General features: G+C 38.2%; 2 protein-coding genes across 3 annotated transcripts in view; both read left to right on the top strand.

Annotated features, from left to right (window-relative positions):
- pdxdc1 (pyridoxal-dependent decarboxylase domain containing 1) overlaps positions 1-13,151 on the top strand; it is a 33,159-nt gene extending 20,008 nt beyond the window's left edge. For both annotated transcript variants that reach the window (XM_026165898.2, XM_026165899.2), the window contains exons 15-23: positions 1,067-1,125; positions 4,496-4,601; positions 5,044-5,218; positions 6,771-6,889; positions 6,995-7,116; positions 9,203-9,295; positions 10,445-10,541; positions 10,942-11,040; positions 12,773-13,151. In XM_026165898.2, coding sequence (XP_026021683.1) covers positions 1,067-1,125; positions 4,496-4,601; positions 5,044-5,218; positions 6,771-6,889; positions 6,995-7,116; positions 9,203-9,295; positions 10,445-10,541; positions 10,942-11,040; positions 12,773-13,044 — 1,142 coding nt within the window. In that variant the 3' untranslated portion in view covers positions 13,045-13,151. The remainder of the gene's footprint in view (positions 1-1,066; positions 1,126-4,495; positions 4,602-5,043; positions 5,219-6,770; positions 6,890-6,994; positions 7,117-9,202; positions 9,296-10,444; positions 10,542-10,941; positions 11,041-12,772) is intronic.
- Positions 13,152-17,627: 4,476 nt separating this feature from the next.
- The window catches only part of abat (4-aminobutyrate aminotransferase), a 29,669-nt gene continuing 24,962 nt past the window's right edge, over positions 17,628-22,334 (top strand). The window contains exon 1 of the mRNA XM_080301020.1: positions 17,628-17,766. The gene's annotated coding sequence lies outside the window, so the exon portion shown is untranslated. The remainder of the gene's footprint in view (positions 17,767-22,334) is intronic.

Genomic DNA, 22,334 nt, shown 5'->3' with positions numbered 1-22,334 from the left:
AAGACAGTATTTAAGACAGATGAATAATTATGAAACTTGAGCACAGCAAGGCAAATATTGCCAGCTAATGACTTGAGCAGCCAGTGTTTGAAAGCTACAGTCTATCAATCAACAGGTCATCTATGGAGGATGTGAATGTGCGATGTGGTATGGAAATTGTGATTTTAAAAAAATTTGAGTTCACCTCCCATTAGCAATGATATTAAGGTGTTGAAAAGTTTGAGGATGATGAATGGACTGTCATTTCTTGGGAATGGGACATTTCGTCATCATTTCTTCTACTTGCTGGTGTAGACCTGCTGCATCAATCTTCCTCTGTCCTCCAAAATGTTGCCCTCTGTTTTAATAAACTACAACGCTATGTAACTCTTGAATCAGAATCAGAATACTTTATTGATCCCTGGGGGAAATTTTTTTTTTGTTACAGTGCTCCATTATAAACCAACATAAACCAACATTAACAAGACAGACAATACGCTAACTAAGAATAGTACAATATATACATATATATACATAAGTCACTCATTAATAAATAGCTGGAAAAGAAACATGTGTAGTTGTAGCAACTGAACTGAATTGAACTTGCGATACTGTAAAATGTCTTGACCCACCTCTTCTTATTTCTTTATATTTTGATAGCCAATTAGGAAGTAGTTGGAGCAATTTATTATAACAGTTCAAAATATAGAAAAACATTGAAATACACTAAATAAGGCAAAACAGAACTCTCTATAACTCTCTTGCTATTTTATAATGTCTTTAATTAATCTTCAGGAATAGTTGCCTGACTTTTTGAAGTCTGGTATTCAAAGGTGTTTTTTGCCTTTATTCTGTGTGAATTAGATATAACAAGGTGCTGATGGGCAAAGGAAAACTGTGAAAGCCTGCTCAACACCACTTAAAAAAATAGAACAAAGTTTCCCTCCTTCAAAGCATACAGTCTTTACATGCATTGTTGCTCTTGCGAAGAATCAACTATCAAAATGAAAATGACTGAGATGTGACATCCAAACAATAAGATCACCATACACAGATATCGATCTCGCTTCCTTTATTGTGTGTTTAGCATCCAGTGAGAGTTTCTGTGCTGGAGAAAAAGAGGTCCTTGATGCCTTCAACAGATGGGTGAGTGTTCTTCTTTTTTTAACATGTACTGTAGCTTGCACATTTGCGTCTATGCTAGTCAAAGCTGCTCCAATCTACTATCCCATGTAAGTGTCTAAAACATCAGTTAAAACAGAAAATGTGAACGGTGACATGGAAGTGTTGTGTCCATCATGCACTCACTGAGCACTTTGCTATTACTGGGTTGGACCCCTGTTTCCTTAAATCTTCGTGAATGAAATTGAACAAGATGCTGAAAAACATTCCTCAGAGTTCTTGACATCACACAGTTGTTGCAGCCTTTTCTGATGGACATCTATGATGACACATCCCAGATGTGTTCTATTTATGGAGGTCATCTCAGTACAGTGGACTCATTGATATATTTGAAACCAATTTCAGATGATTTGAGCTTTGACACAACCCATTAGACACTGTGGTCATCAACAGATGGACAAATGGTAAAGAGCAAATGGACTGGTTCTTACATAGGACTTTTCTACTCTACCCGAGCACTGAAGCGCTCAAATTTGGCAATACCCATATTGACTACAACTGTGCATTTAAACAATGCTCAGTTGTCTTACCTACAAGTCACATTTTAACCACATATTCATATAATGCTACACACTTTGAGCACTGTATCTACTTCACATCCACAGTCAATTTACAATTTCCAGTTAACATTCCAGAACAAAAGTGAAAGGCAGAGGTGGCAACAGTAAGGACATTCTGTACTTAAGTAGAAGTACAAATACCGCTGTTAAAAACTACTCCAGTAAAAGCTGAATTAGTGATTGAACTTCTTTACTTAAGTAAAAGTAAAAAAGTACTGGGTGTGAAATATACTCAAAGTCAGAAAGTAGCTCTTTGGGGGAGGTTTCTATTCGTGCAAAGCTAACTGAACCTTGTCCTATATTAACTTCAAAAATATATTATTTTCTGTTGCTACACTGTAGAGGGTCACTTTGCCTTTACAGAGTCAGGGGTTAAAGTGGATTCAGGAACTGGGGGAACCCTAAAACTGGTTGTAATGGCTCAGTGTGGGGAAAAGAATCATCACTAACAATCATTTCTATTGTGAGCTCCAGTAGATTAGTCTGTGCTCTTTGCGGATGTTCACGACTTAATTCAACAACATATCAGCAGATGTTTCATGAGTTGTCCTGGCAGATCCATTACACTGACACTACACTGTTTATGATGGCTTTTTTCTAGATAGTATGAAGTTGGTATCAAGGTGGAATTCAGTCAGTGGATCTAAGGATCATCAGCTAAAATTCATATTAATCTGCTACATTTGATGTAAACTAACTCTGACCATGAATCCACAGTCACTGTGCACCAGTCACACACTGGGTTTCTTTGCGGGGGGGTTTTGCATCACAGTACAACAAACTAAACTGTTTATCCTGCACTAAACTATTATTAAGCAAGTATTTTCATGCAACCTTAAATAGCACAGTTAGTATAGCTTACTTTGTTTTGCAGGATGTTTCACAATATGAAAATGTCACATGTGCAAACCCAGTATCTGATTTTAAAACATGAGGACTTGCATGTTGTAATGTTTGCATGCCTCAAGCATTAATGATGACACCTTCAGTATTTCTCAGTTCCATTCTTTAATTCTCAGGCTTGCAGCGGCAATACAGTCTGCAGCGCTAACTTGTTCCTATAACATTTTTTCGTTCTTTCTTCTACTAATTTCCTTCCGCCTTACATTCGACCTTTTCAAAATAAAATATCTGTAAACATCACACATGTAAGCTTTAAAAGTGTTGTTTATCAAATCCCACTGAGCAGGCCTTACCTTTAAATCTAAGCTCTCTCCTGTCCCGTCTTTCTTATCTGAGAGAAGTTGACTCTTTCTTTTTCTCTCCCTGTGAAATATAGCAGCTGGACCTTTAGCTAGCAACACAGACAAACTGCACACAAACAGTTTGTGCGTTTGCTGATGTTTGTTGAGCTGTAGAGAAATTGCATTTGAAATGATCTGACACTTAAAGAAAAGTCATTACCTTTATGCTCATTCCTCTTCAGTAGGACTCGCTAGATGCCAAAGTACCACAACCTCAATGTATGGACACCCGAGGTCGTTCCGGTGTGTGGCAACAAAAACTAACTCCCCTAAAATGTGTCAAACCAAAAGTAGCGAGTCTGTTTTACGGAGTAGAAAGTACTGATATTTGTTTAAAAATGTAGGGAGCAAAAGTAAAATGTGGTCAGAAAAAAACTACTCATGTAAGTACAGATACCTGAAAATTTTACTTAAGTACAGTAACAAAGTATTTGTACTTTGTTAATTCCCACCTCTGGTGGACGGAAGCCAAAGGAACCTGTGGAGGCACAGAGGAAACGCACGACTCCACACAGAAAGGTCACTGAAAGATTTGAGGACACGGCACAACTGTGCCTCATATTAGTAATCAAAGCATGCCAAAAAATGCCTGACACACTATTATAATGTATTTATACCATCAGTGATGCCAAGGATCAAGTTACTCACGATCATTTGTGATTTTTACAGTTAAAACTGATCAGACCAGGCAACAGTTGCCTGAAGGTTCCTTATATTGCAATGTAAAGACCTTACAATAGTACAGAGAAAACCCCAAAAGTGAGAAGAGCCCCTATTGGCAAACACTTGTTGACACTAGGAATGAAAAAAATGGATTTTAACAGTATGAAATCCCAAGCAGAGCCAGGCTCAGGGAGGGACAGCCATCTGCTGCGACACAGGAAGTCCCCAGCAGCCTAAGTCTGTTGGAGCATAAATAAGTGAGGATACATGGCCACCTGATCCAGCACTAACTATAAGCTTTATCAAGAACAAACAGTTTAAGCCTAATCTTAAAAGTAAACATGGTCTCCTAAATCCAAACTGGGAGCTGGTTCCACAGAAGAGGGTCCTGAAAAAACCCAATCTACTTTTATATACCCCAAGAACCACCTTCACTTTCAGCCAGCAGCCAAAATGGGTGAAATCTGCTCTCTGTTTCTAGTCCCTGACAGTACAGCAGCATTTTGAAGGCTTTTCAGGGGTTTGGCTTAGGACAGTCCAGTAATAATGAATTACAGTAGTCCAGCCTAGAAGTAATAAATGTATGAACTAGTTTTTCAGCATCACTCTGAGACAGGATGTTTCTAAATTTAGAGCTGCAGCCATTTTTTGTTTTATATGCAATATTGTCTAGCAACATTTTTTTAAAAGAAAAAGATTTTTTAATTTCTACATTTGATATTTTGTCTTTGTACCAGTTTACATTGTTTAAATTGTGAGCTTGTCTAAACTGAACCTTTTCCTATAGGTCCCTTGTCCTTCTTGTTTCTTCAGCAAACTGAATTATATATATGTATTTTGTTTCTATTTTTTTTTCTGTTGGGGTAGCTGGGTGAAGAGCTGGCTGAACTTGTTCCCACCAGTGGAATAGATGTGGTGGAGCTTGAAGACGAGGCCACCTGCGTACGCTTCAGTCCCCTCCTGACAGCTGCAGGTAACATGAACTTGTGTTCACGTTACAACATTCTGCTCTTACTTATATACAATATACACTTCAATAAGGAAAGGGGGGAGGGGGAAGAACAATTAGAGAGCACATCAGATCTCAGTGGGGGGAAAATGCAGGCTGGGTACCAAGGATGCCACATCATTTGACGAAAAGGACATAGTAATAGTTGGTGTTCAGGCTGCTGTTGCTATCCAGTAGAAGTCTGTGCCTCCCCAGATCATCACCGACCCACCACCAAACCGGTCATGATGAATGATGTCACATGCAGCATAACATGTGACACACAATACATATTTATGCAATGCTTTTATCTATGCCTAAACACTTTTTATCGGGTAGGGCTCGATTCACTGACTGTTCGATCAGCAGATAACTACCACCTGAGTAGTTAGGAGACATGCAACTCTCACTTCTCATTCCCTTCTAGTTCTGGGGACCCGGGAAGAGGATGTTGAGTCCATTGTGGAGAAAATGACAGAGCTGGTATTTGTAATGAGCTCCACAATGTCCCTCAGAGAAGACTTCAGAGAGGAAACACACAAACGTTCACCCTCACTCAGATACATAAACGAGTTCGCCTGGCCTGGACTGGGAGTTGTCCGGTAAGGGTGCATGCAGCTTACATGAAGTTCTTTACTAAATATGTTATTTGCATATTTATTAATCAGTAGTAGTAGTAAGATCAAAACAAAGACGTAAAATGATTTATACAGTGCTATATAAAAAGCACTTAAATATAATATATTTAAATGATTATATTAGAGAAAGATAACCTGAGTAAATACAAAATATCGTTTTTAAATGATGATTTCCTTTATTGGCCCTTGCCCTGTGTAAAAAGACTAAAATCTCAAAATAACAACACATCGTGCGAATCATCCCACGAGCGCATCGACGACTTATCCAGGATGTCAAAAGCCTGACAACCAGTTATCAGGTTCAGGAGGCAGTTATTTTTTCACAGAAGGCCAAGTAGATTTGGATTCTGTTGTTTACTAATTGAAACCATTATTTAAAAACTGCATTTTGTATTAACTCAAGTTATCATTGTTTGATATGAACATCTTTTTATTGATCTGAAACATGTAAGTATGACAAATACACAAAAAATGAGAAATCTGGAAAAACTTTTTCACAGCCTGTATATCTTAGTTGTATCAAGACAGTGCATATGTTTGTTATTTTATACATGGCTCAGTTTCCATTGACTAGTAAGTGACAAGGTGAGATGATTTGTTAGTCCTTGTAGGAACTTGACTGAAGTCCACAACCGTAATTTAATGACTTGTAGAGACTGGCTGATACAGCATTTGTAAGACCCATTCCAATACAATACTGATGTTTGGTGATATATTGTCTTTTTTTGCTTTCAGACACACAAAGTAAATACATTTGTTGTGTGTAGTTATTTATTTTTTACACTCCCCACAACTCTGCTCAGATTGGTTGTAGTGTTTGTGCCAATCCAAAGAGCTGTTCTGCCAACAGTGAAGTTGGAGAGTACCCTCGATGGGAAAACCATGCAATATCAACACTCATGACATGGATAAGGGGTGTTCTTCCATTTCCACTTTATTTTCAAATTTTCCTTAATCAGCTGTTACAAATCTCGATACTGATAAAGAAGCAAATGGCTAATGTCAAAATCAATTAAAGTCAGTGATATTAGTCTGCCAAAGTTGGTCACACTCTGACTGGACATGGTAAAGAAAGGGACACATGTATGCAGTTAAGGTCTATTGCCATCAAGGCAGAAAGCCGAGCATCGAGTCCAAGGAACTCTGTGGTGGGGCATTTCTTTGCACTGGTCAATGGATATTGATGGATGAAGCCAGACAACCATATTTATTAAAATTCCTTCATCTTATCATGTCCTAATTTGCTGTTGTTCCATAGCACTAGCATAGCAGACATGAGAAGAAAGGAAGCTCAGTGTCACATAACTAAAGCCTTTATCTGTTTAATTAGTTAAATTATCATCACTCTAAGAGAAACTATCAATGTTGCATATTTAATTTCTGTCTTTTGGTCTTTAGCCGTATTCTCAAATTGCTTGTGACAATTTGAGAATACTGCTAAAGACAAAAAGACAGAAATCTGTTTGTTTTCAGTAGTTTTCACACTTGTGGATGTGATTGATGCTGTGATGTTCAGGTATGAGATGCAGGCTAATGGAATGGATGAGGACAGGAAGAAGCAGGAGCAGGAGAAAATTAACACTGAGCTACTCAAGAAACTGCAAGACCTTGACACTGACATCCTGTTTTCCACTGGTGGGTACCTCTACTTATCTGAGAGGCTTTTGGAAAAAGAAACAAAACACTGTTTTAACCATTTCTGTTGTTCTTTCCTCTGTTTCTGTTTGTTTCATTTCTCAGGCCCTGAGTTCGTGACAGAGCAGGGCTGCATTTTTGTGGGAATGGTGACAGATGATGTTGATGTTTCAGACCTGGTGGATACAATAGCTGCCCTGGGCAGGGACATAGAGGAGAGCGGGAAGGTAAGTCCTGCTTTCAGTTTGCAGAATATTTGAAAATCTTTAGATGGCGTTTGCAGTTAATAACTTGTTCCCAGTTCTGATTCAGTTGTTGCTGTATTGTTGGCAAAGCTGCCAATCTGTTTACATTAGCTTAACCATAGATCTGCAGCTAGCTATAAGGTAGCACACTATTGTTTGTCAACTAACACAAACTGACTAACCATCTAAACATCTCTGATATTTCTGCCTTATTTTATATCTGAAGTTATAGCAGTGTTATATCTTTTTATTTGCATTACTTTTTGTTCACTGATTTTAATAGATTTGAAAAAATCTGAACCATTTTTATCTCTGTTGTAACTCTCTACTTGTTTGCTTTTGGGAACTGAAGGAGCATTTGGCTAATGATACTTGACTTAATGAAGTGACAAATCTAAAAAGTGACAAATTCACTGAAATAAAGTGATCTCTTGCTTTTGATCTGAGAAAGCGGTTTCACGAAACCCTCGCCCGTTTGCATCCATCCTTTACATTACTGCCATCTTCTTGGCTGTTGTCACTGAAAGCTGCACTTCTTTTGTCTGTCTCCTGTTAACAATGATTTCAGCCGGGCAAGCTGAGAGCCAGCAGCTTTTTTCTGGGGCTTTGCACATGCATGTGTGAATAGACCTCTGGTCTTTGAGGGTAAACTAGCTTGTGTGCTCTTACCATCTGCACAGATTAGCATATATGAGAAATCACTTAACTGAGTGAATTTAATAAACTTAACCAGTGTTCTGACAACACTCCATCTCTATTCTTCATCAGTATTTTTCATCTCCCTTTATCGATATTAATAGTGCATATAATGCAGCAGGTGCAGGCTTTTTTCGTTGTCAAATTTTATATCCAACTGTACCAAAGTGGCACACGCCTTACATCCTTGGGTTTACCTCTTTCATCTGGTTTAAAGCCAAGGAAATCCCAAATTGGTGCTTTGTATTTTTTGGCAGCTAGTTTCTCTATGTTTGGACTTGTTCTGTGTTCTAAACACGCAAATCAGTCTGTGCATGATTACATTGCTCCGCCCATCAGAAAGTCACCTGCATGACCCTATCATTTATTGGACTGATGAATGTCAGTTGGAAAAATTGTACATATCGCTCAACCTTATCCTAGACAGTTTAGGCTGATGTGATATTAGGGCTGTGCGATATGACCAAAATCTCATATCCCGATATAAAACATCTATCGTCCCGATAACAATATAAATCACAAAAAATGTAATATTTTCTGTAAATTCTGTGAATCTAAGGTAGGTGAAGTGTTTCCAGCTGGGCATCGTGTACCTGGAGTCGAATGTTTTAACCGATGCATGAAACTATACATTGTTAGACATAAGTTGTAACGGCCGCTTATTACACTTAGTATTTATTACACAGCCTGTTCTAACGTTTGAGTCTAAGGTTTATTTTTTAGCACCTCACGACTCTTTCTTTTTCTTTTTTCTTTTTTTTTTTGCTTCTCATCCGTCAATACTCTGCATACTTTTTCACGTGATTCCGTTTATTTTGAAAATTCTCAACAGGATCTTGAGCTTTATTCTGAAAGGTTTATGTGGAAAATAAACAAGCGGACATGCGGTGGTGTTAACGTCGTTGTTGCTAACGACAACCCATAAAAACAGTCTGTAGTGTGGTTATATTAAATATAAGAGAAAGAGAGAACTTTAAGAAATTAATATAGCCACTACAGTGACCATCAAAACGATGAAAAAAAATATTGCCGTAAACAGTTTATTTTGCGACACCACGAAACAAACAATAGCGTAAAATGAAACGATAGACGTTTTTATATCGTCATCCGATATATATCGTTACATCGAACAGCCCTAGGTGATATAAATATCCAAGAATTCAAAAAGTAATTTACTTAAGTTATAGCTACATTCAAAGTTAATAAGATTGTTGCCTAGGGAAACTGTCATCTGGAATTTATGAATGGTTATTTATTGCTAATACTTTTATAAAAACATGTCAAAATGTCTGGTACGAGTTGAACTCCAGGTTTGGCTTATTCTTCATTAATGACATTTACGTTTATAAAGCAGTGATTCTTTTCTGCTTAGTTGCTGCAGAACATGACAGAGGTGGTGAGGAAAGGCATCCTGGAGGCAGAGCTGCAGCTGCAAAAGGCTAATGAGGAGAAACTCGTGGAGGAGGTGGGTGTGTGCGCGCGTGCATGTTTGTAGTGGAGTAGGTAACTTAAGATCATAGGTTAAATCATTCACAAGTGGATACAAGTACCAAAACTGGTGAGCCCAGCGTAAGCTGACTTTCAGGGTCTGAAATGAATGATAAGCTTCAAACATAGAGATGTTTTTTGTCTCCTCCTGTTCTCGGTCTGTGTTAGTGTAACTGCTTACATTAATCTGAAAACAGGGGTATAGTGAAGTCATTGTAGAAGCAGTGCCTTTTGTTTCAACCAAGATGGGTGTAGGGCATGTTACTACTCTAGGCATTTCCCATGAATGTCCACATCACCAAGGGGGTAAAAGGGTAATCCATCAACTGTGATAACACCTATATATCAAAATGTAAATTCCACTTTCCTCCAAACTGCAAAGATGGGAACAAATAGTGTTTGTTCAGTTGTTCCAATAAGGCAAAAAGATCTCAATTTTAAGTTTGTCAGGAACCTCAGAATAATCAGTACAATTTATTTCACTGGGAAACCAATTTAAAATAAAACCACAAGTTTCTATGTGATGGATTCCTTTACACTGTGTGGCCGATATCAAGTCTCCGCTGAGATTTGGAAAGATGCATCAACTTGCAGGTACACAGAGACAAAGCCCAATCACTATTCCTATTAAACTCATGGGAATGGACGCAGTTAAAGAAATGTGAAAGCAATGTTGAATTTTCCATTTGCATTTGTTTCACAAGTCAAGTTCAATCCTTGTTGCCCATACATAACTTAATGGTCACTAAAATTTGTACCTGTGATGTTGAGAAGTTTTTTTTGCAGTTTTACTATTTAAAACAAAAAAAGTATTACTTAAAAACTTCTCAAGAGCCTCCCAAAGGAAAAAAAAAAACAGAAATCAAGACAATCAGCTCTGAACTCCATTCAGTCTCTATCCAATGGTTGGAATTAAATGTTCTCTGTGTTGGAAGTAGCAACTTTCTTTTTGTCTTCAGATTAATAGCTTCAGAGAGAAAAGCACAAGTTCTGGTGCTTGTATACACTTTTGAAAGATTTGCTCGCTGCTTCACTGTGTGTTCCAGTACAGATGAATAAATGGGAGTGTGCCTAGACTGAGTTGTGTGTTGAAATGATGAATTGTAACTCCTGCTGTGTATTCTAGGGAATGCTGAGACAGCTTCCTGTGGTTGGCTCTGTGTTAAACTGGTTCTCTCCGATCCAAAGCTCCATAAAGGGACGGACATTCAGTCTTGCAGCAGGTAGTCCATTTCTCTGTTAGGACAGACTCATTCTGTGTAACCCACAAAGCTATTCTTGTTTCAACCACATGTTTATGTAGGTAAAGTGGAATACTTTGTTCTCAGGTTCTTCATTGAATGTTTCTTAGTTTCAGACTGAATTTAGAAGAAGAGCTTTTGAGAGAGTTACATTTTCTCTTTTAAAAACTTTACAGCTTGAATTTAATTTGCTAACACCCACCACATTTCTTTGACTTGCTGTTTTAGTCGACGTATTCTGTCAACAGTTATTCCTGTTCCAGGTCCTTCAAGTATTTGAGTCACTGATTACATATAAAAACTAATTGAGTTTAAATATAGCAAATCTACAGTATGTGTAACATACAGAGCATGAGTTGGTTAATGACTTGGGTGTTTTTAGGTTCTCTGGATTCCACAGAAGTGACTTACTCCACCAAAGCCCAAGCTGACAGGCCATCCCTGCAGGACACTCCCATTTCTTCATCAAAGAAACTGCCAGGTAAGATAGTTCCTGCCTTTCACTCACACTCGCTCTGGTAATAGCAGATCGCCAATAAAAGCACTTTGTGCAATATGTCTACACTAACCACCACATAATAATTAACTTATCATTTCCTGTTGTCAGCTTTCTTGCTCAAGTTTAAGGTAACCTGTTCTGCTTGTCCTTATTTGACTATGCATAAATCGTCACTGTGTGACTAAAGTTCAGCTTCAGACTGCTCTAGGCGCCAAGTTTATTTATGTTTTTTCCACTCTCAAAGCTAGCGGAGTCAAAAAGAGAGGGACCTTTATTTGGCCGTTTCAGATCCAGGAGCCTCACCCCTGTGATGTTCGAGTCTGCTTGCAGAGGCAGTAATTTAGAAGAAAGTTCACTTAAACGAAGAAGGTGCTAAAACCAGGCCTTGCTTTGTCCTCTGTGTGGAGCTAGCAGTGTAAAATAAAAATGATTCTTTTCAATCATACAAAGCTACTTTACAGATTCAGTATGTTATTGGTCTTCTTGCCAATACAAGGTGTAACAAAGTTTAGAGACATTGCCTATTAAAACTTAAATATGGACCGTCTCTATTTCAAGGTTGTGTGCATATGCATCTGGATTACTTCCAGGTCAGGTGCAATTTTCAGATTCCTGGAAACCCGTTTCTGACCACTTGCATAGAGAGTAAACATACAGAGCTGGGTTTCAGTCTGCACTTACAGCATGTCTTTTATCCTGTCTTCCTTCTCTCACCCCAACCGGTCGCAGCAGATGGCCGCCCCTCCCTGAGCCTGGTTCTGACTGAGGTTTCTTCCTGTTAAAAGGGAGTTTTTCCTTCCCACTGTCGTCAAAGTGCTTGCTCATAGGGGGTCATATGATAGTTGGGTTTTTCTCTGTATCTATGAAGCACCTTGAGGCGACTTTTGTTGTGATTTGGCGCTATATAAGTAAAATTGAATTGAATTGAATTGAACTGTCAGGACAAGGAGAAAACCTTTTTTTTTAGTTATATGTGACATTCACAGGGTTGTTTCCCCATGAAATCATCTCAGTGTCAGACTGTAAATAGAGAGGTCTATAAACATGCTGGTCTGTCTGAGGGAGAACACTTTACATACTTTCAAGCGGCAAAAAGAAGAGGATGTTTTACCCTCTTCATGGCATTGTACACCAGCTTAGTGCATTAAACAGCCATACCATCACAAGCTTTGTCCAACATGATATACAAATTCATGTCTCCTATGTCACCATTTGGACACAGTGGAGAACATCCAGAAAGCATAGCAGAGGCACAAGTACAAGAGCCGGAAAAAGGACTTTGAGGAAGCAATCGAAATCTAGCAGAGGCGCTGAAAGCTTCACAGCACCGTCTGGATAAAAATAGATACAAGATGACTTTTTCATTCTGAGAGCATTTTGATGAGCAAACCCACAAGTTTGCATGTCATGGTAATCTTTGTTGTTTCTATTATTTTGGTTATATTTTTGTCACTGAATGCTTTCAGTAGTTTTTGAAAGTTTCACCTCGAAAAGTAAATCCACATGACCATGATTTCATGGAGCCCATTAGTACTTTGCATTTGGTCTCAGCATATTTAGTCCATTTCTCTCTTAAAGAATAGCTTCTTCTCTTTGAAAGATCTACTTTTCATCGTTAGAGAGCTTACAGGTTTATATCTTGACCAGTTTAGTGTTTTCATGAAATCAGCAGGTACTGATTTGTGTTGTACATCACACTTGCCTTGTGCCACAGGTCAGAAGTTATTTCGACGTGCAGGCGTGAGCACAGATTCGACTGAAACCAGCTGCACACAGGCTGAGGCAACATTCCAGGAGGAAAATCCTACTGGGATCGGCAGCAGCATCAACCCTCCGATCTCTCCACCTACACCAGAGATGCCACATCACACCTCAGGCGATTTGGTACCAGAGAAAAACCTGAAGTCGTCTTCTGAGATCGATGACTTGGAAGCCTCAGAAGAGATGCACCCTGAAGGCCAAGAGGCAGAAGGGAGCACAAGATAGGATGACTGTTTCTGCAGGTTTTCTAACCATCTTAGAGCAACCAGCCTAAAAGATGCTTTAAAAAAAGTTACTGTGTAAAATGTAAATAAAAACAGAATGCAATGATTTGCAAATCTCAAACTCAGAACACAGAAAACATGTCAAATGTTTGAACTGAGAATATATCATTTCAAGAAAAATGCTAGCTCATTTTAAATGTAATGGCAGCAACGTGTCTCAAGCTGAGATAGGGCAACAAAAGTCTGGAAAAGTGACACAAAGCAGGATAACTTGCAACTGCAGTAATTAACTGACAACAATTCAGTAGCATGACTGGGTATGAAAAGAGCTTCTTAGATTGACAAAGTTTCTCTGAAGTAAACATGGACAGAGGTTCACCAATCTGCAAAAAACAGCTTTACTCTAAAATTATGGAGCAATTTGAGAATATCTCTGTGGCTAGCATTCCAAACAGTTCAGAACAAACAGAAAATACAGCAAAGACAACCCCAGGACTGTTGAGCAGATACTCTTCTTTCAGACAAGAATAGGGCAGCTCTCGTCTCCCAAAGGTCAAGCCTCCTCGTTTCCCAGACATTTACAGATTTTGTTAAAAGAAGCTGGGATGCTACTCAGTATGAACCTGTGCCAAATTCCAAGTTATGTTGCTGTCATCAAATTCAAAATGACTGTTGAGTGTTTTCCATCAGATGTAGGTGCATTGAATTATGATCAGCTGAGGCAGTCATCGGTGCTACCTGTCAGTTGATTATAACGTTTTAGTGTAGATTTTTCTATCAAACGGGGGACGGGCTGGAGTTTCTGTCAGCTGATTCATCTGGTGTTGGATTACAGAGCAGAGGAGCAGCCATATTATAGATTTCGTTTCAGATTTTAAACAAAATATTTCTTAGAACTCTGGAAATCAAGCAGCTTAAAGTTAGTTTTGACCCCCTTACTGTGAATGGTTGAAGCAAATGATATGCATGATATGCATATGTAAAATACCAACTGATATATTGCCTTCAAACATTCATGTGCGCATTAACATACAGTAAGAGTCAAGTTGAATTTTACAACAATAAACAATCTTTTCTATAGAAACATTTACCCTATTAACAAACATAGTGTACATTAGCCAGAGCTGTGTGAAGCAGAATCTGATTATGGGACATGTGAGATGTTCCCGTTTTTATTCACAAAATGTACTTTTGACTCATCTCTTACCACAAGGGGTTGCTACAGAGCGATGTATGCCAGATGCCTTTCCTGACTCAGTCTCAAAGGGTATATGTGTGTCCAGCTGGAATTGAACCAGCAAACTTTCACTTGCCAAGCAAAAGTGTAAACACTACACTAGAAAACTACTTTTTACACAATAATGGAACCTGAGCAAAAAGTGGGCTTCTGCCACAGAGAAGCTTTGCCTCAGGTATTCACTGTATGAGGGAGAATACTCTTCTCTCCAAAATATTATCCTTAAAATGTAAGTACTATATCAGAGGGACAATCGGGGTTAGGGTGCTTTGTTTTTTCAGTTTCACTGGTTGCCTGTATCTTATGTCTTACTCTTACTTACGGGCTACTTGAACATACTGTATGCATTTTCTACTACTTACAAAATGGATTGTTTTCCTTGACTCTAAAGTAGCGCATCAAATAATAATTTATGAAGAGGTTTTGTGTTTTATTATTTTATTATTAAAATTAGGTGACAGGAGAGGAAATGGTTATTTTTCCAGCTATTACTTTGGGGACACATTTTTAAATGAATTGTACAAAAATAATTTACTAAGGTTTATGGTAGATGCACTATTGATGCTTTATTGAAACAGAAATTTAGCTAATGTCACAACACTTATCTTCAACCCTACCAATATAAAACGACATAAATCACTGGCAAACATGACATGGTGGTTTTGCCTCTGCAAGAACAAAAGTCAAACCCCTAAATTTAGCTGGATGTTTTCTTAGTTGCTTTGAGCCCGGTGCTGGTGGAAGGTTTACTGTAAAGAGTAAAGAATGGTTGGAATGAAGATTAAAAACTAATTGCACTTATACTTTAGATAATTATTGTTCTGCTGCTTTGCATTTAAATGAAATGAAGATTAATTTTATTGTTTTTGTTTTGGGTTTTTTGTTACAATTCTAATGCAAAAATAAGTTTCTATATTGAAAAAAGTCTTGAAAACTTGATGTGATTACATCACCGTCTAGATGTTTGATGTGTTTGGAATCTTTTTCGTTTGTTCTTGTTGGTGTTTTTGAGCACAGAAATTCTTTCGTTGTAACTTCTGTCACCACATGTCCAGGGTTCGGGTAATTTCTGATTAACTGTGTCTGATTTTTAGTCTTTCTTTGTTCAGTTGGGAGTTGATCATTAAACGCAGTAGTCATGTTAATGATTCTTGATCATTTGTAATTCAACCCGAGTCTTAACTGTGTCACAGACAGAGTAATAAGTTAAAGTCAATGAAAAGAAGAAAGAGAATGAAATTAATAAGAGGTAAAGTAAAACATCTATGGCTCGCTGGAGCTCTACAAGAGTCCTTCTAGAGCTAACTGTACTACTCCACACCCATCTTCAAATTCTTTTTTTTTTCTTTTCCATCTTCAAATTCTTTGTAAGTGATCGCTCAGAAATACTTTGGACTGATTTATCATCGCTCCAAGTGATGAGACAAGGGTACAAAAGTCTGGAAAAGCAAATAAAAACTGGGATTATATGTTATGCACCAGAAAATCCGCTCAGGTCTGGGTGACATAAATTATCAGTGAGTGTGAGGGTCTGTGAAGATTTGTGTAGCTCTTTTTTTTTTTTAAATCACCCAGCGTACTCTGCTGGGTGAAAAGAACTTACATTGCAATGTGACAGCTACGCACCTCAGACTGCAGATTTCAAATAATAACAGGAATGGCTACTTGATTTTACAGCCAGTTGTATACAGCCTAGTCTAGGCCTAAGTGATGCTAAAAACAGTTGGAGGATAATTTTGGAACTAATTCAGGTAACTGGCAGCATGTCAGTAACATGACTGGGTATTATGGAAAAAAATCTTAGAGAGGCCGAGTTTCTCAGACATAAAGATGGGCAGACGTTCTTTCAGGTGCTACCTTTAGAGGTTGCCAAAGCAGATCATCTGCCTCCATCTTCCTACTCTGTTACAACAACAATCTACATGTCATCCTTCATTACATCCATGAATGTTCTCTGTGGTCTGCTGCCTGGCAGCTTTTTTCCTGTGATTTGGTTTCTTTTCGGACAGAGAATCCAGGTGAACTGTAAGCCAACCACAATGTGTCACTACTAACCACATGAGAATGTTCAGTCCACTCATTGGGCAAAAGTGCATTGGGCCAGGGGCAACAATACATCAAACCAAGTCTCACTAACAATTTGTAAACCTACTCTTTCGCTTTTGCTTCTGTCAGGAATACGGTTCTGTGTTCTGGATTACTGGAGAACATGGAGAATTTCCATTCATTTTACGGCTAAGTGCTAGCCCATACAGACCTTTTCATATCTATAGTACATTGCCACAAGTTTTTTTTTTTTTGTTAGCTCAGACTTGCAATGTTGGTTGGTTCAAACTGAAGTCAGATCACATTCACCCCATAAACAGACTGCTCCTGAGTTAAACTGGAACCACACCGAGATGAGCTCCTCCAAAGGGTCAGCTTTTAAAAAAAAAGTTTTCTGTTTTTATATACCACTCTGAATTGAATAATTGGTTATTATTAATGTCTTCCAAATTGTTTCTTTTTCTCCCATCTCCCTCTCCTCACCCCCAGCAGACAGCTGCCCCTCCCTGAGCCTGGTTCTGCTGAAGATTTCTTCCTGTAGTTTTTCCTTCCCACTGTCACCAAGTGCTTGCTCATTTGGGGCCATCTGATTATTGGGGTTTCCTTGGTATAACTGTAAGGTCTTTACCACACAATATAAAGTGCGTGGAGGACTGTTGTTGTTGTTCTCTGTCAGAGGACAAAAAGAGACAGCGACTATATATACACCGGTACACAAAAGGGTGATTAGGGAAGTGGAGACAGCTAGGAAAAGCAAAACACGGCTGAACAAAATCACAACAGAAGTGACAAAACTCAAAAGGAAGGAAGACTTTTTAAAGAAACTTGTCAAAACTCAGCTCTTCAAAAAACGTCAAGCTTTTTTGCTCAATTATATACTTTTATTTACACTATTTATTTATGCTGCAGTACGCCAGAAGAAGCACTCAAAGCGCTTTAGGCTACATACTTCATTCTCCTAGTCACACAACACCCAATTGTTGCCGTAACAAGACAATAAAAAGACACAGTGATGATTAATAAATTAATGCCAGTGTCCTTCCGTTTCCACGCCTTTTTCCACTCTCGTGCCAGCAGAGACTCTTTTGATTGGCTGTTAAATAGCAGCCAATCTCATCGATCTCAGAAAGCTTTTTTTTTTTTTCTCACTGAAAACAATAATTAATTATCCTGTTGGGATTTTTCATTTCAACGAAATGTATAATCGTCTTGTAACACACACCTCAGCGTACCTTTAGATTGAAAAAACAAGGTCTCTCTCTCTCTCGGACTGACAATAAGCCCCTCCTCTTGTACTGAGCAGCCCTCGCTCCTGGTGGATGATGTTGTCAGGGTGGGCGGAGTCTCTGGCTTTGCAGAAATCGAGGAGACTGCTTCTTTGCAACAGCAGTGGTGCCGGCAGTTTTGCGTGTGGATCTTGCTGTTGTCACTGGATCATCAGTAAGTGTTCTCAAAGCCTTTATCATTTTCACATGGGTAGCTTAGATGAGATCACAATCGCTGTGGAACTGGCACATCGTGATTCTGTCAGGTCTGTTAAACGTCAGTGCACTGGGATCTGCAGCAGCCCGCAGCAGCCTCGACTGGATAGCTTTTAATGAAACGTCTGTCTCATTTTAACATATTACTAGTTTGGATTGGCCAGCCTATTACGATTCATGAACCTCTAATCTCTGTGTGAACCAGCCAGAACCAGTGGGATCCAGATTTTTCAGAAGAGCGGAATGCCAATAGCACACACATACTGTCTTTATTGTCCTGGTTTATGGCAACTCCAGTCTGCAGCAAAGGGCGGCCGTGTAATCAATACCTTGTTTACATGTATTCAAATCAGGACTCTTCACAGCGACTCCTAAAAGCATCAAACATGTACTGCGACATGAACGAATTTAAAGGTTATCAGAATAACGATATATAAAATAAGGTGTTACTCGCTATCATTACCGACACGAGACATTATATTAACAAATTTATTTTGTTCTGGTTGTTCTTAGATAAATACTTGCTGTATAACTGAAGTAAGGAGTTTTATTTTATAGATTATTGGCCCAGGTTTGTATCACAATGATAAACAGAGAAAACATAATCGCGTTATGTCTGTGTAACATTTTATGTACGAACGAGTAGCTGAAAAAAAAAAGTTCCTCTGATGTTTTTCCTTAATAATTTCTTTAAATTGGGATTGCTCAAAAATCTGATGTGCATTCTGTCAATAAAATAAAAGCAGGTAAATCACTTTTATGAATCGGGACATATTAAAATGTAATCTGGTCTTAAATTTGGGTATATAGAAACAGTAAACCTGAACGATATACATATATTGGTTGTATCATTGTTTTTATATATATATATATATATATATATATATATATATATATATATATATATATATATATATATATATATGAATAACAAAACATAAATCAAAATCCCATTACTTATTTAGGAAACGTAATCAATGCTGAAGTGGTGTGTTAAAAACTAAGTTCATCCTTACTTCCATAGGAATAAGAAGTATCTGCTGCTCCTCTGTTCCATTCTAAGAAAGCACAAAATTGCTTTCCGGTGTTATGCAGATGATACTTAGTATCGTCTGTTGCATGTTGTGGTTAGTCACTTCTTTCTGTTTCGTCTTCAGCTTTTGCAAAATGCTGCTGCACAGGTTTTAACTGGAACATGGATGCGAGAGCACTGCCTGCCTGTTTGATGGTCCATTTTAACATTTTACTTTATTTGTTTGTTTGTTTGAAATTCTTTATTTAAGAACAGCGTCAGTCAGAAATGGTACAAAAAGTTTCCACCACACATTATTATACAAAGTTCTACCACAATGTGTTTATGTGTTTCCAGTTTCCAGGTTGTTTCTAGCTCAGAGGGTGACACTGCAGGGACAAAGATCACTGTCAAAGACATGATACTGTTATCTGTTGGATTGGCAAATACGACCAAGAAAAGTCATTATTTTATATGTGAAGTCACAGTTTCAGATTTGACACTTGAAGTGTCTGAATCTGACATAACCCAGAAAGGTTTTCCACCTGTGAATGAGTAAAAAGACAACTTATCTTCCAGCCTTATAAAAACTGCAGTGTCTCCGACATTGAACATTTGGGTTCTTATATTTGTCTTGATGTAGGGTTTTGAAATGTGTCATCACGGTCTTCCAACAATGCTCTCTCCAAGTCAGCTGTTAGTTGAAGACCATTGGCATTTGCCAATACTACCCCAGGCTTGCTCTGATCGTCTAACCCCCACCTCAGACTCCCATTTCTCTTTGACAAATGAAGTATTGTCATTGTTAGCAAAGGAGAGCGTATTGTATAGTTTACATATCCCTTTAGTTAAAGTTTTATTCAAAGCAAGGTTAGGGACCAGCTCCGTTTGCAGACAGCGCTGATCTCCGACTAATCAAAGCATAAGCATATATTTTATACCATCAGGGCTTGAATTTAATGACGCCCCCTCATGCGTCATCAGATACGATATATGCATACGTCAATTCAAAACCACAATGACTTTTAACACAGTTTGAAAAGGAACATTGTCTCTATCTTCATGGCAGATGTTTCCTGTCAACCTTTTGACTACCGCTTCTCCAACCCGCAGTTACAAGTCAACATGATTAACCTCTCAAAACCACAATAACAATGACCTATAAATGATTCTCTCTAACTGAGTGTGTGTGTGTGTGTGTGTCGTCCTTAAATGCTCTGTCATCTCACCCGTTGCACTTCTGTAAAAGCACGCTCTGCAAACCTGCAATTTCCTGTCAGCCTGACTTTTGCACAGAGTGTAGTCAGAATCAACAAAATCAGCACATACACACTTAAGATTATAACAAGCATTCAAAAGCATTTAAGCTTATAGATTCAACTCAACAGTTTAAAGTGGTTATAACTGCACCTGTAATAAAGGCTAATTGGGTGCCAATATGTTTAAACTAGAGATGGACCAATCCGATATTACGTATCGGTATCGGTCCGATACTGACCTAAATTACTGGATCGGATATCGGAGAAAAATTAAAAAATGTAATCCGATCCATTAAATATCAGAAAGCACCTCACAAAACTTGCAACACGCCCTAACTCACCTCAGAACATTAGCACGTCGGAGCAGTATGCATCACGTGATAGAGCGGCTGTGGCATGCAGGACCTGTTGGTGGTCTGGATAGCATTTGGAGCTTCGCTAGCAACCCGGCATTTCATCTCCGACAAAGTTATCCCGAGAGAAGTAAAGCAAGTGTGTCAGTCCATCTCTGAATGTTTGTAAAGCATTCCTGCGTTAAGCTTAACAAAGGATATATGGAGCGACTGCCTCTTCTCTCCCCCTCCCTCTCTTGCTGCTACTTCAATCATGAAACTGCTTAATGATCAGCTGATCGGCTTTTCTGTCGTGAGTCCGTCTCTCTTGTTTGCTTTTGGCCCACTTTGCACCAGAAAGAGGAAACCAGCGGATAAACAACAGCAGCACGTTTAAGCTTGATAAGCTGTTGTTAGAATTTATTTAATATTACTTTCTACACCAGGATCTTTTTTTACGTAGCTGACGTTGGTAACTGTGCAGGGGCGGATCTAGCAAAGTTTAGCCAGGGGGGCCGATAGGGCATTAACAGGGAAAAGGGGATCACAAAGACATACTTTTCTTTCTTATTCTCATTTAAAATGTCTAGCTTTTAATAAATAATTATCTGACACCCAAAGTTTTAATTTAATGCAAAATGAATAGAAGTCAATTACTGTATATAGTAACTATTAAGTCTAATATATATACCCTAGTAAGCTATAGTACTTTTTCCTTTGGGAAGGTACCATCTGTGCAGTCTGCAATTTTGTTGAAGAAAGATGTTGAATCTATTTAATATTTTAATATATTGAAAAATAATTTATTTCTGTGCATTTTTTTTTTCACACTGCATCAAATTAAGGTTGATTACGTCGATTAAGCATCATGAGGTGGAGCGTGAGGGGTGGTTCCCTATTTTTTATTTATTTATTTTTGGGGTTTTTTTTGCATACAGGTATAACAGAATAGCTTTAGTGTAGTTGTTGTTTTAAACTTGAGTATGAACTTATACAAAATGCAGCAAGATATTTAAAAAAAACAGTTTTGTTGATTAAAACACACTATATCGGATTCATATCGGTATCGGCAGATATCCAAATTTATGATATCGGTATTGGACATAAAAAAGTGGTATCGTGCCATCTCTAGTTTAAACATCTGAATGCAATATCAACACTGTAGATTATATTATTAGTGCAATCGTAATGATGATGATGATTATTAACAATAGCAGTAAAATAATTTCCCTGATCTCCACAGCACCAATGAAGTAGAGGAATTGATTGTGCTGCAAGGTAGTAGCTTCTTCAGCATGGTAGAGCCATCCCTTCTTTCTTTTCCCAGCTGCAACACGCTGAAACTGATTCTAGGTTTCTTTCCCTGCCAGATAATCCATTTGTCCCAATTGCTAAACTGATTATCGCTTACTGTATGTCTACCGATAGGATTCAAGGATGTATGAAAGGCAGGGGAGGATATTCATGTTGACAGCGATAATCTTTGTGTTTAGATTTAAAAATGGTATAAGGTTCCATCTTTGCAAGTTTGATTTTATTTAATAGGATAAGGGATTGTGATTGGCTTGTGAAAGTTTTGTTGGGTAGTTAAGCAATTCAGCATCCCAACAGAGATTGAAGCTGTAGCTGTTCTTTGAGTCAATACATTTTAATGTCAAAGCCTGTGTTTTTCATATATTGATTTTGTAACCTGACAGTTTTCCAAAGAAAGCCATAACTCTGTAAAAACTCTGTTTCTGGCTCCATCAGGAAAACAACAACTTTGCTACCTTACTAATTGTCTCAGGGGCTCAATGAACAACACAAAGAGGAGAGGGTGATGGTGATGATCACTTTCATTTCAGCCTAAAGTGTTACTGCATTAGGTGCTCGCTGCCTCTCAAATGAGATCACAAAATAGATTGCAATGCGTGTAATAATGCAT

Source organism: Astatotilapia calliptera, chromosome 4 (assembly GCF_964374335.1).
Source record: "Astatotilapia calliptera chromosome 4, fAstCal68.1, whole genome shotgun sequence".
NCBI classification, from domain to species: Eukaryota; Metazoa; Chordata; class Actinopteri; order Cichliformes; family Cichlidae; genus Astatotilapia; species Astatotilapia calliptera.
This window is presented reverse-complemented; position numbering and strand designations above follow the sequence as displayed.